Source organism: Peromyscus californicus, unplaced genomic scaffold (assembly GCF_007827085.1).
Source record: "Peromyscus californicus insignis strain IS unplaced genomic scaffold, ASM782708v3 Scaffold_10__1_contigs__length_136768540, whole genome shotgun sequence".
Taxonomy (NCBI): Eukaryota; Metazoa; Chordata; class Mammalia; order Rodentia; family Cricetidae; genus Peromyscus; species Peromyscus californicus.
The window spans coordinates 23,351,639-23,365,771 of NW_026294391.1; the positions used below are offsets into that span (position 1 = coordinate 23,351,639).

The 14,133-nt window shown below is 41.9% G+C and overlaps 1 protein-coding gene and 1 pseudogene across 3 annotated transcripts in view; both read left to right on the forward strand.

Moving 5' to 3' along the window:
- The window catches only part of Prps2 (phosphoribosyl pyrophosphate synthetase 2), a 38,017-nt gene that overhangs the window by 12,396 nt on the left and 11,488 nt on the right, over positions 1 to 14,133 (forward strand). For all 3 annotated transcript variants that reach the window (XM_052714993.1, XM_052715080.1, XM_052715163.1), the window contains exons 3-4: positions 4,793 to 4,891; positions 6,358 to 6,482. In XM_052714993.1, coding sequence (XP_052570953.1) covers positions 4,793 to 4,891; positions 6,358 to 6,482 — 224 coding nt within the window. The remainder of the gene's footprint in view (positions 1 to 4,792; positions 4,892 to 6,357; positions 6,483 to 14,133) is intronic.
- Positions 5,795 to 5,912, forward strand: LOC128118088 (uncharacterized; annotated as a pseudogene).

Consider the following 14,133-nt stretch of genomic DNA (forward strand, 5'->3'; position numbering starts at 1 on the left):
CTGAGCTACCTGGCTGGGCCCTACAGCCATGACTTCAGATGAATCTGTGTAGTCAGTATGACTCAAACTATCGTGAGGAAACAATTTTGTTCTCTCTTCCGGTTTAATCTGTTCACCTGTCATTTAAGGTGTACCATTTGCATTCTGTAGTGTTCTAACAATTCACTTCTTCCCTTGGGCCATGCAGCTTAGCTTTGATAATTTGAGATGGAGGAAGGTACTTCTATTTTTTTTTCTTCACTTAGGCAGACAGAAAGCTAGGGGGTGTTTGAATGTCATAGAAAGCCATGTGCTTCAGTTAGTCTCTGGAGCTAGACAGAGCATTCTTGTTGGCTACAGGAGGAGCTCTGGGCAGCCCTCCCAGGCTGCCTATTGTTCTTTTCTCTTCCTTTGGGACTGTATTGCCCATAAGCTCTAATGGCACAGAGAAATTCTGTGTAATTGCCTCTACCAAGAAGTACCTGCTGAAAAAGTCCAGAAAAATCTTGGGGCTTTAAACCATCTTCCAAACTTGTTTCATGTATTTTTACCCTTTGCCCTGTGTATGTGGAACAGTTTATTTAGCTTTGATTTGTAAGTACCAGAAGCCAAGGGCAGCTTCTCACAGGAAAGAAACTGTTTCATAAATGACCACTTAACACAATGGAATATTCACACAGGAAAGTGACGATGATGTCACTGTAATTGTCCAAGGCGTGATGTAAGCCCTGGAGTTGCAGCTTTACAATGAAGCAGGCTCAGCTTTGAATTCCAACACCATGATTCACCCAGTTTGCCCTTTGTAAAAGCTCCTTAAACTCTGCACCTTCAATGTCCTCACCTGTATACTAAGGACCGTCTGAGCTACTGTGGATGAAGATCCTGGCCTTTCATACACAAGAGGACGAGCTTTCTGAAAAGAACCAAGTGTTAATATTTTGGGCTTCGTAGCCCAATTGGATGGTTGTTGTGACAGCTCAACTTCTACCATTTTAGTGTAGAAACTGCCATAGTCAATATGCAAACAAATGGGTATGATTATGTTCCAATGGTGCTTTATTTATGCTCACTGAAGTATGGATTTTATGTCATCTGCAAATGCTACAAAATCTTATTTTTGTCTTTTTCCCAATGCTTTTCTAAGTGTGGAGACCATCCCTAGCTCCAAACCGGGTATCAGGCAAGTCTAGCCCATGAGCTGACGTTTGCTGGCTCCTGTAGTAGACACTCAGTAATTGCTAGTTCTCTTCCCTGGAGAGAACAGTGGGTTATGAGCCAGGCAGGGCATAATTACTTCTGAGAGAGTGAAGGGCTGTCAACTTGCATTTTTTTTCTTCTTTTTTTCAGAATCATTTGTAAGGCCATGTTCATATTTGAATGATAAAGTAATTGATACAAGTCTCTGTAATCTTGTAATCTTTGTATGTATATGTGTGTTTGTGCTTGGGGGAACATGTATGTGTGCAAGTCCTGTACATTTCTGTGTGCATGAGTAAGTGCACAAGCTCAGATGTCATAATTCTGGCGTTCAGTGCTGTCTATCTTTTTGCATTTTGTTTTGTTTTGGTTTGGTTTGTTTGTTTTTGTTTTTATTTTTGTTTCGATGAGGTTTCTCACTGGCCTGAAACTAGTCAGATAGACTAGGATGGCCAGTGAGCCCCAGGGTATATGTCAGTCCCCGCCTCCCCAGCACAGGGACTACAAGCACCTATCACCACACCACAACATTTTGATGTGGACTCTGTGCTTGAGCTCATGTACTCATGCTTGCAAGGTAAGCACTTTATCTGCTCTTTAAATGCCACACTGATTTTTTTTTCTATATAGACTTGTGATGGTTTAAATGAGAATGGCCCCTGTAGGCTCTTATGTTTGAATGCTTGTTCTGCAGTTGGTGGAACTGTTTGGGAAGGATTAGGAAATGTGACCTTGTTGGAGGAGGTGAGTTGCTGGGCATGGACTTGGAGGCTTTAAAAGCTCATGTCAGGCCAGGCCCAGTCTCTCTATACCTCCTGATTGTGGGGGAGGTAAGCTCTCAACACTGCTCTAGCACCACACCTCCCACCTGCTACCATGCTCCTCACCATGATGGTCATGGACTCACCTCTGAAATTGTTAGCAATCTGCCAATTAAATGCTTTCTCTTAGAAGTTCGCTTGGAAGCCATATATATATATGCTGAGGACCTGGTGCAGACTCATGTTGGCCCTGTGCATGCTTAAGTCTCCATGAATTCATATGAGCTTTGCTCATGTTGATTTAGAGGGCCTTGTTTTCTTGGTGTCCCCTCTGGCTCCTAACACTCTCTCTGCCTCCTCTTCCACAGGTTTCCCTGAGCTCTAAGGGGAAAGAGTTTATAGAGATGACATTCCATTTAGGGCTGAATGTTCCAAGGTTTCTCTCTCTCTCTCTGCATAACGACTGGCTGTGGGTCTCTGTATTTGTTCCCATCTGCTGCAGGAGGAAACTTTTCTGATGATGACTGAACAAGGAACTGATCTATGAGTGCAGCAGAATATCATTAGGAGTCATTTTATCACTACATATTTTTCTTTTGGGCTATCTAGTCAAAGGTTCTTGATCAACCAAGTGTCACCTTAGAAGAGAGGGATTATTTCTGTAATTCTTATGGGCACTCAAAATTGCAATATTTGAGCCAGACCTTGAACGATCAAACACACAGGTATAGATGGAGTGAGATAGGGGCAGTTGAGTTTGTAACACAAGGCTATGGTAGTCTCTAGAGAGAGTGAACAGACCCAGTCTTCTCTGCAGGGAAGGGCACAGGAGCAGAGGCAAGGGAGAAGAGTTAGGAATTGGCTATAGCCGGATTGACCAGAGTCATTTGGATATTAAAGATGAGAAAATTTGACTCTTTTCCAAAGGTAACATGAAATACCATACAGGGGAGTTAAAAAAGAACCAAAATTGTAAGTTATGATGTATAGTTAGTATAGAGAAAAACAAAAAAGCCACCTTTTAAAAATAAGAAAAAGAAGCCGGGCGGTGGTGGCGCACGCCTTTAATCCCAGCACTCGGGAGGCAGAGCCAGGCGGATCTCTGTGAGTTCGAGGCCAGCCTGGTCTACAGAGCGAGATCCAGGAGAGGCACAAAGCTACACAGAGAAACCCTGTCTCGAAAAAAAATAAGAAAATAGAGGCTGGAGAGATGGCTCAATGATAAAGAGCACAGGCTGCTGTTGCAGAGGACCTGGGTTCAGTTCCTAGCACACACGGTGGTTCACAGTCATCTGTAACTCTAGTTCCAGGGAACCTAACGCCCTCTTCTGGCCTCTGAAGGCACTGCACGCACATGGTGCTCAGACATACATACAGGCAAAAAACGCACACACCTAAAATTTAAAAAAGAAGAAAGAGAACAACAAAACAAAAACGCTTCCCCCTGTAACCCCAGCACTCTGGAGGCATTCCCAGGTGGGTTTCTGTTAGTTCAAGGCCAGCTTGTTCTACAAAGCGAATTCCAGTACAGCTTGGGCTCCCTAGCGAGACTCTAACTTAGAAAAAAAGGCAAGAAATACTTCCCCATAGTTTCACTTTCTAAGAAATCTGCTGGTAATGTTAGGAATGTTTTTTCTGATTCTTTATGTGTGTGTAATTAATGTAAAATTAATATATAAATGAATGTTTATATATTAATAACATACTATTAATATTTATTGATTATATTTATAAATGTATAAATTTTATATATATTTATTATAAGGTGATATGTATTTTTTAAAAAACAAAATGGTGTTTGAAAGGAAATAAATGTAATAATATTTTCATTTAATTTTAAGATTGTACTTTCTTTTTGTGGCTTGTTTATAAGAATGCAATGCTGTTAATAATTGATCTCCACCAACGTCATGTCTGAACTATGGCTAATGATATCTGTGTAGTCTCTTTGGCTGCTTTCATGTGGGCTTTTTCATTGCCTGTGATTTATGATGTGGAAATTAAAGCTATAAAGAAGTTAGGTAACTTTAGAAAAATCATAATGACAGTAACGACAATGAACTTGTTTCGATGAATGTTGAATTCTCAATCACCTGTAAGTGTTCTTTCTTTATTGGCTTTTTGTTGTTGTTGTTGTTGTTGTTGTTGTTGCTGTTGAATTTGTAGCAGGGTTAGCTTTCATCTGTCAGGGCATGGCACTTCTTTTGTAGCTGGACTTCTTTGGGGCCTTAGATGAGTTGTTTTCATTGTTTCCTTCTAGAACACTCTTCTGCTAGCATTGGCTGGCCTTGCCTTAAAAGTGATCTCTTAAACCATCTTGTTGAACCTCTTCATGCTTTCTTACTATTTGAATCATAGAAATTGTGACGTCACGTGTACACAGTTTGACTTTATTCCTTTGATATTTGCATTATACTGTAGTGTCAGGTACATGGCCTCACAGTAGGTTACATAAGGCTAGAGATGTAGTTTAGTTGGTAGAATGCTTGCCTAGGATACAGGAAGCTCTGGGATCCAGCCGTACTACCACAGAAATTGAACATGGTGGCACATGCCTATAATCTTAACATTCAGAAGATGGAGGCAAGAAGATCAGGAGTCCAAGGTCATCCTTGGCTATATAAGTGAGCTTGAGACCAATCTGGGCTTTATGAGATCCAGGCTTAGAAACAAACAATGCCAACCAATAGTAAATATTTAGAACCAAATGCATTTAATATATCTTTTGTTCTCATAACTTGTAATTTTCCTTATTGGTTCCATCCATGATTTGGTTTCCTCATGTATATCTTTGTGAGAGGAATCTAACAGTTTCCATCTTTTTCTGATATTAAATCCTTGTTTCTATTTTTTAGAGTCGTGCTCCAATTTCTGCTAAACTTGTGGCTAACATGCTGTCAGTTGCTGGGGCTGATCACATCATCACCATGGACCTGCATGCCTCTCAGATCCAGGTACCAGCACTGTTACTCTGCCCATGGTTAGGTCCTAACTCTCTGTAACTAATTTTGAAAGGTTTGAGTCTGCACAGCTCTTCTCTGGACTGTTTGTCTTTCCTGCTGATGCCTCCATTCCCTATCACACTTTGCCTCCAATTCATTTCAGAGAAACAGGAATGCTTTTTTTTATGTGCTTTGTGATTCCATCTAAACTTCTGTAAAATAGTTGAAATGGTAGCATTGTAGTATGCATTGTGTGTGTTTGTGTGCACAAAGAGGTGAAGGCCAGGGGTCAACACTGGATGCCTTCCTCAATCACTCTCCACCTTAGTTTTTGTGACAGGATCTCTCACTGAACCCAGAGCTCATCAATTCAGGTAGGTTGGCTGACTAATGAGCTCCAGGGATCTTCCTCGGCACTGGTGTTATAGAATGTGCACTATCATACCCAGCTTTTACATGGCTTTTGGGGATTCCAATTCAGGACATCATGCTTGTACAGCAAGTACTTTATATATTCACACACTGAGCCATTCCTCTGTTCCTGCAATACACATTTCTAATTTCTTCATAACTTCCTTCTTTTGTCACTAAAACAGGCCACATTTCATGGTGCCTACTTACGATATATTATGAATGTGAAGTATTTGATTTGTGGTAAGTGCTAGGACAACAACAGCAACAAAGCCACCTGCTTTCCCCTCTGTCCTGCAGTGCCATTCTTTCCTTCAGGGCACTGGCCATCACGTAAATATCAGTATACCCAGAAAATGGATTGGACCAAAAGATGTCTTATGACCTCTGTATCATTAGATTTAATTCTGTTACAAGTAGCCAAGGGGAGACTGTTATAGAAAGGTATCTTTTGGATAAATAAGTCAAGTATTATTTAGAGATTGCAATTATCTTTTTAAAAATCTGCATCCAATTAAGCTAAGTTCCTTTCCTTTTGGGGCCTGGTGTGCCCTGGCTGCAAATAGCATCCTACCTGGGAGGCTGCTTGTATGGGTTTCTCTAAGGGACCTTAGAAACAGAATTTTCTGGTAGATAGTCATGTCTGTTATCTCTAGTCCAGGCTTCAGATGGGTATATGTATCACCTTAGAGAAGCTCCAGGGCACAGTGGCCAGGCCATCATGTCTATCTGTACCAACCTGCACAAAAAGGAACATGTGATTGAGACCCTGCACAGGGTCAAGTTCAAGTTCCCTGGCTGCTGGAAAATTCACATCTCGAAGAATTGAGACTTCACCACGTTTAATGCAGATGAATTGGAAAGCATAGTAGCTGAGAAGCAGCTTTTCCTCCATGAATGTGGGCCAAATACTTCTCCAATCATGGTCCTTCAGACATGTGATGGTTCCTGCACTCCTGGGGGTTTCCACTGTGCTGAACCACTGACCCCACCAATCATGTACTCTAATAAATCTCATACTCAGTCAGAAAACAAACCTGCAAAGTGACATTGATTTCTCTCCTTAGGGATTCTTTGATATTCCTGTGGATAATTTGTATGCAGAGCCTGCAGTTCTTCAGTGGATTCGGGAAAACATCACTGAATGGAAAAACTGTATCATCGTTTCCCCAGATGCTGGAGGAGCCAAAAGGTACCATACAAACAATACCATGCAGATTTCTCTCTTTCCCTACTGCTTTCCTGCTTTCTGTATTTCTCTATGTCTCAAAGGAGAAAGCATGCTTTGTGCACTGGTGAGATAGATCAGTGGTTAAAGCTGTTGCCCCGCAAGCATAAGGGCCAGAGTTGAGTCTGCAGAACTTATGTAAGTGCCGAGTGTGCTCAATGGTCTGCCTGTGATTTCAGCCTTGGAAGGCAGAGTCGGGAATCCTCAGAGCTATCTGACTAACTCAGGGTTTAATTGAGAGACACTTCCTCAATGAATAAGGTAAAAGAACAGTCAAGGAACACTACTGACATTAACCCGGGACCTCCACGTATATGTGCACACCACATATGAAGAACTTTTTATAAAAGTGTGCTCTGGCCAGGTGGTGGTGGTGCATGCCTTTAATCCCAGAACTCAGGAGGCAGAACCAGGTGGATCTCTGTGAGTTCAAGGCTAGCCTGGTCTACAGAGTGAGATTCAGGACAGGCACCAAAACTACACGGAGAAACCCTGTCTCGAAAAACCAAAAAGAAAAAAGAAAAATGCATGCTCTGGGTGTGTGTGTCTGTGTGTGTATGTGTGTATGTGTGTGTGTTGCTGAGGATAGTACTCAATGCCTCCTAGATGGTAAGCAAGTACAGTACCATTGAGCTATATCCCTGCCCCCAGAAAGCTTGCTTTTAATTATATAACACTGTACTATGCAAATGAGCCACTAAGTAGGTCTCAGGCTTTGCCTTCAGCACAGAAGCCCATCACTCTCTCAGCATTTCACATCATTCGTGAAAATAAAAAATGAACACACATATGCACTCTCTGTAAAAAGCGTTTTAATTAACACAATTGACTGAGTTTGTCCTTCTAAATCCCAACACTTGACTGGAGTAGCCAGAATAGAACTCAGTTTTTCAAAAGAAATACGTGAATGTGGAACGACAAGAATGGGAGCTAGCTAAAGCCTGCCTGCATACAGACAGTACTGAGAGCTGTACTCTGATGGTCTAGGGGATGGGGCTGGGATGGGGAAGGGCTGGCAGCGTGGCCTCTCCCACCTATGCAGGGGCCTCCATAAAGCAGGGTGCTAAAATCCAGACCCTGGCCAATAAGCAGAGCCTTTGGATGAGGGAGAAAGTAGTCACCCGTGAGAAATCCAGCCACAAGCCATGCCACAGGCGGGTGAATATGAAGTGTCCCTGGGGTACTGGACTCCCTGGACGAAGAAAATTAATGCAAACATTAGTCCCAGTCTACAGTTCCCCTATGGAGAAAGACGTCCACAGTTTGAGTTGGTCAGGGAGCAGTCACTGAACCATGTGACCTGACATCTGATCATCCAATGCCAGCCAGCCCTGAGGGCCTGATATGCCCAGACTCCGTTCTGTATAGCCATCAGGGCACAGCTAGCCAGTACTTAGGAGTGGCAGAATGACTGACAAATGAGCAAGTTTACAGACAAACTGGCCGGTGCCGTAATGGCAGCCTAAGAAAGTAGCGCTGAGTGGCCAAGTCACGAAGCTCTATGGACCAGCTTCAAGGAATGTGCGAGCCATTAGAGCACGTGGTGTTGAGGCTGCAACAAGAATAAGAAGGTTGTGCTGACCTGACTCACTGCATTCTGCAAACTGAGGCTAAAGACCCTGAACCTTGTAGAACTTACCAGCTGCTATGTGGGAAGACAAAACGTAGTAGAGTGGAGTTTTATTGCCAAGGGAGGGAAAGGTAAGCAAGACCTCTACCCATCAGCTAAAGTAAAAGAGAGTAAATGTGAGTCAACTGCTTGAATCCAGGGTCAAGGGTCACCCTCAGGCTTCAGAAGGACTTAAAAATGCAGTGACCTTGGCTGTGGCTCAGGGGTGGGACATTGCTAGGCATGCCTACTGCCCTGGGTCCCATCCCCAGTGCGACACAGACACACTTGAGTATAGACATACACACACACACACACACACACACACACACACACACACACACACACACACACGCGCATGCATGTAGCTTCTCCCCATTTTTTGATATCTTCATCCACCTGCAACTCAGCTGCAGACCTAGAGTCACAGTCCTTAAAAACTTAGGAGTGGCCCACAAAGCAGTCCCAAAGTCCATCCAGAACAGTGCAGGCCCTGGTTCTCAGAAGAGCACGTTTGTGGTGCTCTCGGCTGCTGTCCAGTAGCCACTTTGGCTCCCTGCACAGAAGAGGAGGAGGAAAGAGGGCCAGTAACTGGAGAGGGGCCTCTGACGGAAACCGGAAGTGTCTCTGCACAGGACGGAGACACACAAAAGACAGTAGCAGTTAGGTTATCAAGTCCCCAGCTAGGCAGGGATGGGCTTGGAGCAGCACTGCATTATCTAGCCCACAGTTGTGACCTTGGGCAACACATTGAGGCTTGCCCATGTGATGTTGTCTTTTTAACAGTGTGAGTGACATTGCAGAGTCACTTCTTCCAGAAATGCTTGCAGTTAATATGAAAGCTTCCCAAAGTCATGAGGTGGAACATACATTTACATCTATCAGATGTCTCCTAGGCCAAGGGGTCCAGGAGTATTAGATACCTTGGGTTATAATATCAGGTGTAGGTTGTAATTCATATGACTATAGTTCACCCATGTAAAGTACAAAGCTCAGTGGTTTTCAGTATATTCTCAGATGTTTGCAACTCTCACCATTATCCATCTCCAGAATATTTTCATCACATGAAGAGGAAACCCCATGCCCATTAGCAGTTGCCAGCCATGTTCCCGAATCAACCTTTGGCTACACCAGTTTACTTGTATGAGACTGCTGTTAGAGACATTTTCATATCAATTGATCATACAGTGAGTGACCATTTTGTCTGGCATTAAGAAAAAAAAATAGAACTTTGGTCCAAGTAAATCTAAAGAATAATAGATTCCATAGAGTTCTTTTGGCCATTTCCTTTTTCTTACCCCAACTCTCTCTATATACAGTCAAAAATATCATTCATGCTTTCAGAAAAAAAAAAATCAAAGTAGGATTAAGTGAAATGGCCCAGCAGCTAAAAGTCCCTGCATCCAAGCCTGACTACAAGAGTTTGATACCTGGGACCCTCATGGTAAGAGGAGAGACCTGACTTCAACTTATTCTCTGATGGCCATACATGGACCCTGGCATTTGTGCATGTTCATACACAAACATGCACACACGTATGCACACAGTAATACAAAAATTAAAACAAATTGAAGGAATAGTACAAAACATGACTCAGCTTTGTTAAGCACTGTTGTTCCTTCCAGTGTTAGGATGGCGTTCAAACACAGATCGCCCCTGTTTCATAGACACAGATGATAATGCGCTGCTATGGTTTGAACATGGAATGTTTCCCATAGCCTCCTGTGTCTGCACACTTGCTCTCCAGCTGCTTTGGGAGGTAGCGTGAGACTAGAAGAAGTGGGTCATTGTGGGGTGGGCCCTGTAGTTTATAGCCCAGATCAGCTTCTGCTTGGTTCTCTGCTTCCTGTTCCTCTAAGATGTGGCAAATATGAGCCACCTGCACCTGCCACCAAGAGGCTGCCTGCTACTAGCCATTTCCCACCATGATGTGCTTTATTTCCTCAAACAATGAGCCAAAGTGAAGCCTCTCCTCTTTGAGTTGTTTTCTTTTGGGCATTTGATCACACCAGGAAAAGTCACACAAATGCTGTACACACTTCCCCACTGGGTTTTTTAACAAGGGTACTTGCTATATTTTAGCAGCAATCCCATAGTTATATAACAGATATTCTTGATGATTTTTTAAGGGAGGAGTGATTTAGTTTGGCTTGTGATTTGAAGGTACAACCTATTATGGCCAGGAAGGCATGGCAGCAGGCATGTAAAGCAGCTAGTCACATTGCATTCTTGGTCATGAAACAGACATAAATGCTGGGTCCTAATATTCCTTCTCCTTTGTATTCAGCGAAAGAAACCACTCCATGGGATGGTGCTGCCTGCACTCAGGGTTACATGGTTGTTTTTATAGCTATGTAATAGTCTCTTGTGTGTGTGTGTGTATCATCATTCTCATCATTTCTTGCTACTCATTCACAGGCACTGTAGTTTGTGAAGTCCAGAGGCAACATACTTGCTTGGACATTTTGCACACTTATCTAAGTAAGATACACTCCTAGAAGTAGAACTGCCAATCCAAATAGACAAGCCATTTGAATTTTGATGGACAATGCCAAAAGCAGGTCTTTCAGAAATGATATTCCAGATGGTATTATTCAATATGGCTGCCAGTATCTTGGTACCCAGCTTTGCTCACTTAGTGTATTATTAGTTTCATTTGATATATCAGGCAGGCTACCTGTGGTATATCTTCCTGTGAGCTCAGGTTGTTGGAAGTGAGAGCAGGCATCCTTTCTGGAATAATGGGTTTTCCATGACAACTGTCCTTGTCTTGACTGGCGACTTTTACCTGTGGATTGGCAAAAGTAGGAGATTAGGAGCTCCGTTTTTCATGAATGTCTCAGATATTTTCTCAGAGTTTTAATGTCCTTCCCCTTTTATATTCTTATTCCCTGAAGGACTTTGAAAATCATCTTACAGTTATGCTTTCTTCACATTCTCGCTTCTGGGCTTATGAAGCACTTGGCTTTCTCTTAAAATTTGTCTTCTCTTGTGATTTTGGATATTTTTAAAGACCTCTTTTTCTCTTTTAATGTTCTGATTTTTCTTGCATTTGACATTTATTGAGAAATAAAAAGTAAAATAAAAATCTAATTCCCCTCTCCTCTACCAGCTATCTAGTCATTCAAGAACTATTAAATTATCCATCCTTTCTCTGTTGGTTTAAAACAACATCTTTTATTATATACCAAGTTCTTCTATTTACTTGATAATTCCTCCTTTCAAAAATCACAGAAGAGGGCTTGGGAGATGCTTAGTGGGTAAGCACTCTTTCTGCTCAAGCATGAGGACCTAAGTTTAAGTTCCCAATGCCTGTCTAAAAATCCAGGCATGGCTGCATCCCCCTGTAACCTTAGCATGTGAGGGGTAGAGAATAAATAATCACTGGAGTTGCTGGTTGTCAGCCTAGCTCCAGGTTCAGCGAGAGACCCTGCCTCAAAATATAAGGTAGGAATTGATAGAGCAATAAATTTGATGGCTTTCTCTAAGCACTAGGCATGTATATGTACATTACATCACACACACACACACACCCATAGAGAGAGAGAGAGAGAGAGAGAGAGAGAGAGAGAGAGAGAGAGAGAGACTAGACCAGAGTAAATAAGTGTAAGTAAGTGAACAAGTTTAAAATGCTCTTTTGTTTACAACTTCCCAGAGCATTCTCATCGGGCCACCCCTGCTCCCTCTGCTGGGAAAGACCAGTTCTTTAGGAGGGAATTTGGGTCACCTCCTTTTTCTTTACCTTAAGTGTCTGCTATACTTCTTTGTCATCATCCTATTTTGGAATGAGCTATTCTCCAACTGACAGTCCTGCTGGAACACCCTGGCAGGTAGTGTGTGATATATATATATATATATATATAGTGGATGATATCTTTGGTTTCTTTGCCTAATGCAAAAAGTCATATTTCACTAGAGAAAATATCGTCTATCTGGGAAATCTAAGGCTGATGTTTTAAAGAAAGCTTTGGGGCCAAATTCTTTTCAAGTAAAGCTTTGTCTTGCCACAGGAGGTCACTCTTGGGTAGTCTTTGGAGCTTTATTGAGTTGATCACCTATAAAGCATAGACCAATAAGAAAGAAGCATCCCATATATATATATATATATATATATATTATATATATATTATATATATATATATTTATGTATTAAGCACCCAGTTTCGTCCACTTTCTACATCACTTTACAGTTAGTTGTACTACTGGGTGCTTAATATGTAAACTTTTTCTAATTATGTGCTCTTTGATCATGTGCTATAAAAATTTAGAGTTGGAAGGAAAAAACAATTTAACTACTTTATAACCTTAGGGACACAAGTATGAAGAATTTAGTGTAATATCTATCCTGAAAATTCATATGCACACACAAAGAGAAAAGAGTAGAAATACATGACTAGAAATCAAAACTACATATACGGGTCTGGAAATGGTAGTGAAATGGCTCAACAGATAAAAGTGCTTGCCATGCAAGTCTAGTGACCTGAGTTCAATCCCCAGAATCCACAACTTCCAAGAGTTGTCCTCTGACCTCCACAGGCATAGAGTGATCTGTACATGCCTGTATTCACACTCATACTACTAATAAATAACATTTAAATATGTATATGGAAAGATTACTCCGTGAATGAACATGCTGTGTAAGCATATTTCCCTGAGTTTGTATCCCTGGCACCAACATAAAAGCTTAGGTACAGCAGTGTGTGTCTCTAACACTAGTAAGGCAGAGACACACAGATTCCAAGGGCTTGCTGGTCAGGCTGTCTAGCCAAAACAGTGAACTCCAGGTTCAGTGAGAACCCTGTCTGCAATGATAAGGTAGAGAATGACAAAGGAAGACATACCCAACACCAACCTCTAGCTTCCACACATACATGCACCAATCAAACATAATGTTTATCCTAACTCTTTCCACGTAAGATTTCAGTGTGATTTGTTGTATTAACTTATTAGGGGCATGTATTGAGTCTCCATTGTGTGTATGCAATTAGTTACATGTAGCTATCTCAGGAAATGATAATATTACAGTGACCCACGGGATTGAGGGCTGGAATCTTTCCCTTTCTCTTATGCTACATGAACCAGCAACTAACCTACATGGCTGGAACTCCACCCAGATCCGATGTCCATGTGCCTCAGTGCCAAGAGCCACATAGCTCACTTTCTTTCCCTGGCCTCTCTGTCTTTCTGCCTGCCTATTTGCAGTGGGATTCTGAACTTATACCTGGACTTCATGGGCTTAGAACTTCAGCCACAAATGGTAGTATCTCCCATTTCTATACTGTGGGCCAGGGCCCTTCCTGTTCCTTATGAAATAAATACGAATTACTCAGTATCTACATTTTACAGAATCTGCTCAAGTGCCTTTTTAAAAAAATGCTGTCTTGTGTTCTGAGAGACCACCTTTCCCTAATCCGAGTTTAAAAGGTTTATCATGAAATTGGCATGTGCATAGTATATACTTGAAGATGATTATGGAGCAAAATTTTTGCCTGCCTTCAAATTATAGGTTTCTTCTTCCAAGCAACTGTTTAAGTAAGGAAACTGTTGGTAGATGGACACCTTGAGAAAGGAAGGATGTCTGCTGGGATGACTAGAGTTTTGGTTCCTACTGTGGACTTTTAGAATTGAGTTTTCAGGCTGTATAGTTTACCTGAATATATCTTCATGCTGCCTTTACAGTGAAGTACAATTTTAATGTCTATAAACTCATAGCCTGACTTCGTGGTAGATGCTGAGAATTTGGCTGCTAGTCTGACAGCTATTCCTTTCAAGGGGACCAATTTTAACTCTTTTAAGATGTCTGTTCTTCTGTTATTACAATTACTTGGGAATTCATTTACTGCATTTATTTATTGGTCAGCGTAGCATGTCTTCTAGTAGTTATGGAAATTTCTCAGGTGTTGTTTTCTTGAAGTGTGTGTATATGTGTGTGTGTGTGCACGCGCGCACACGCGCACTTGAGGTCAGCCTTGAGTGTCATTCATTAGTAGCTATCCGCAGTGTCAC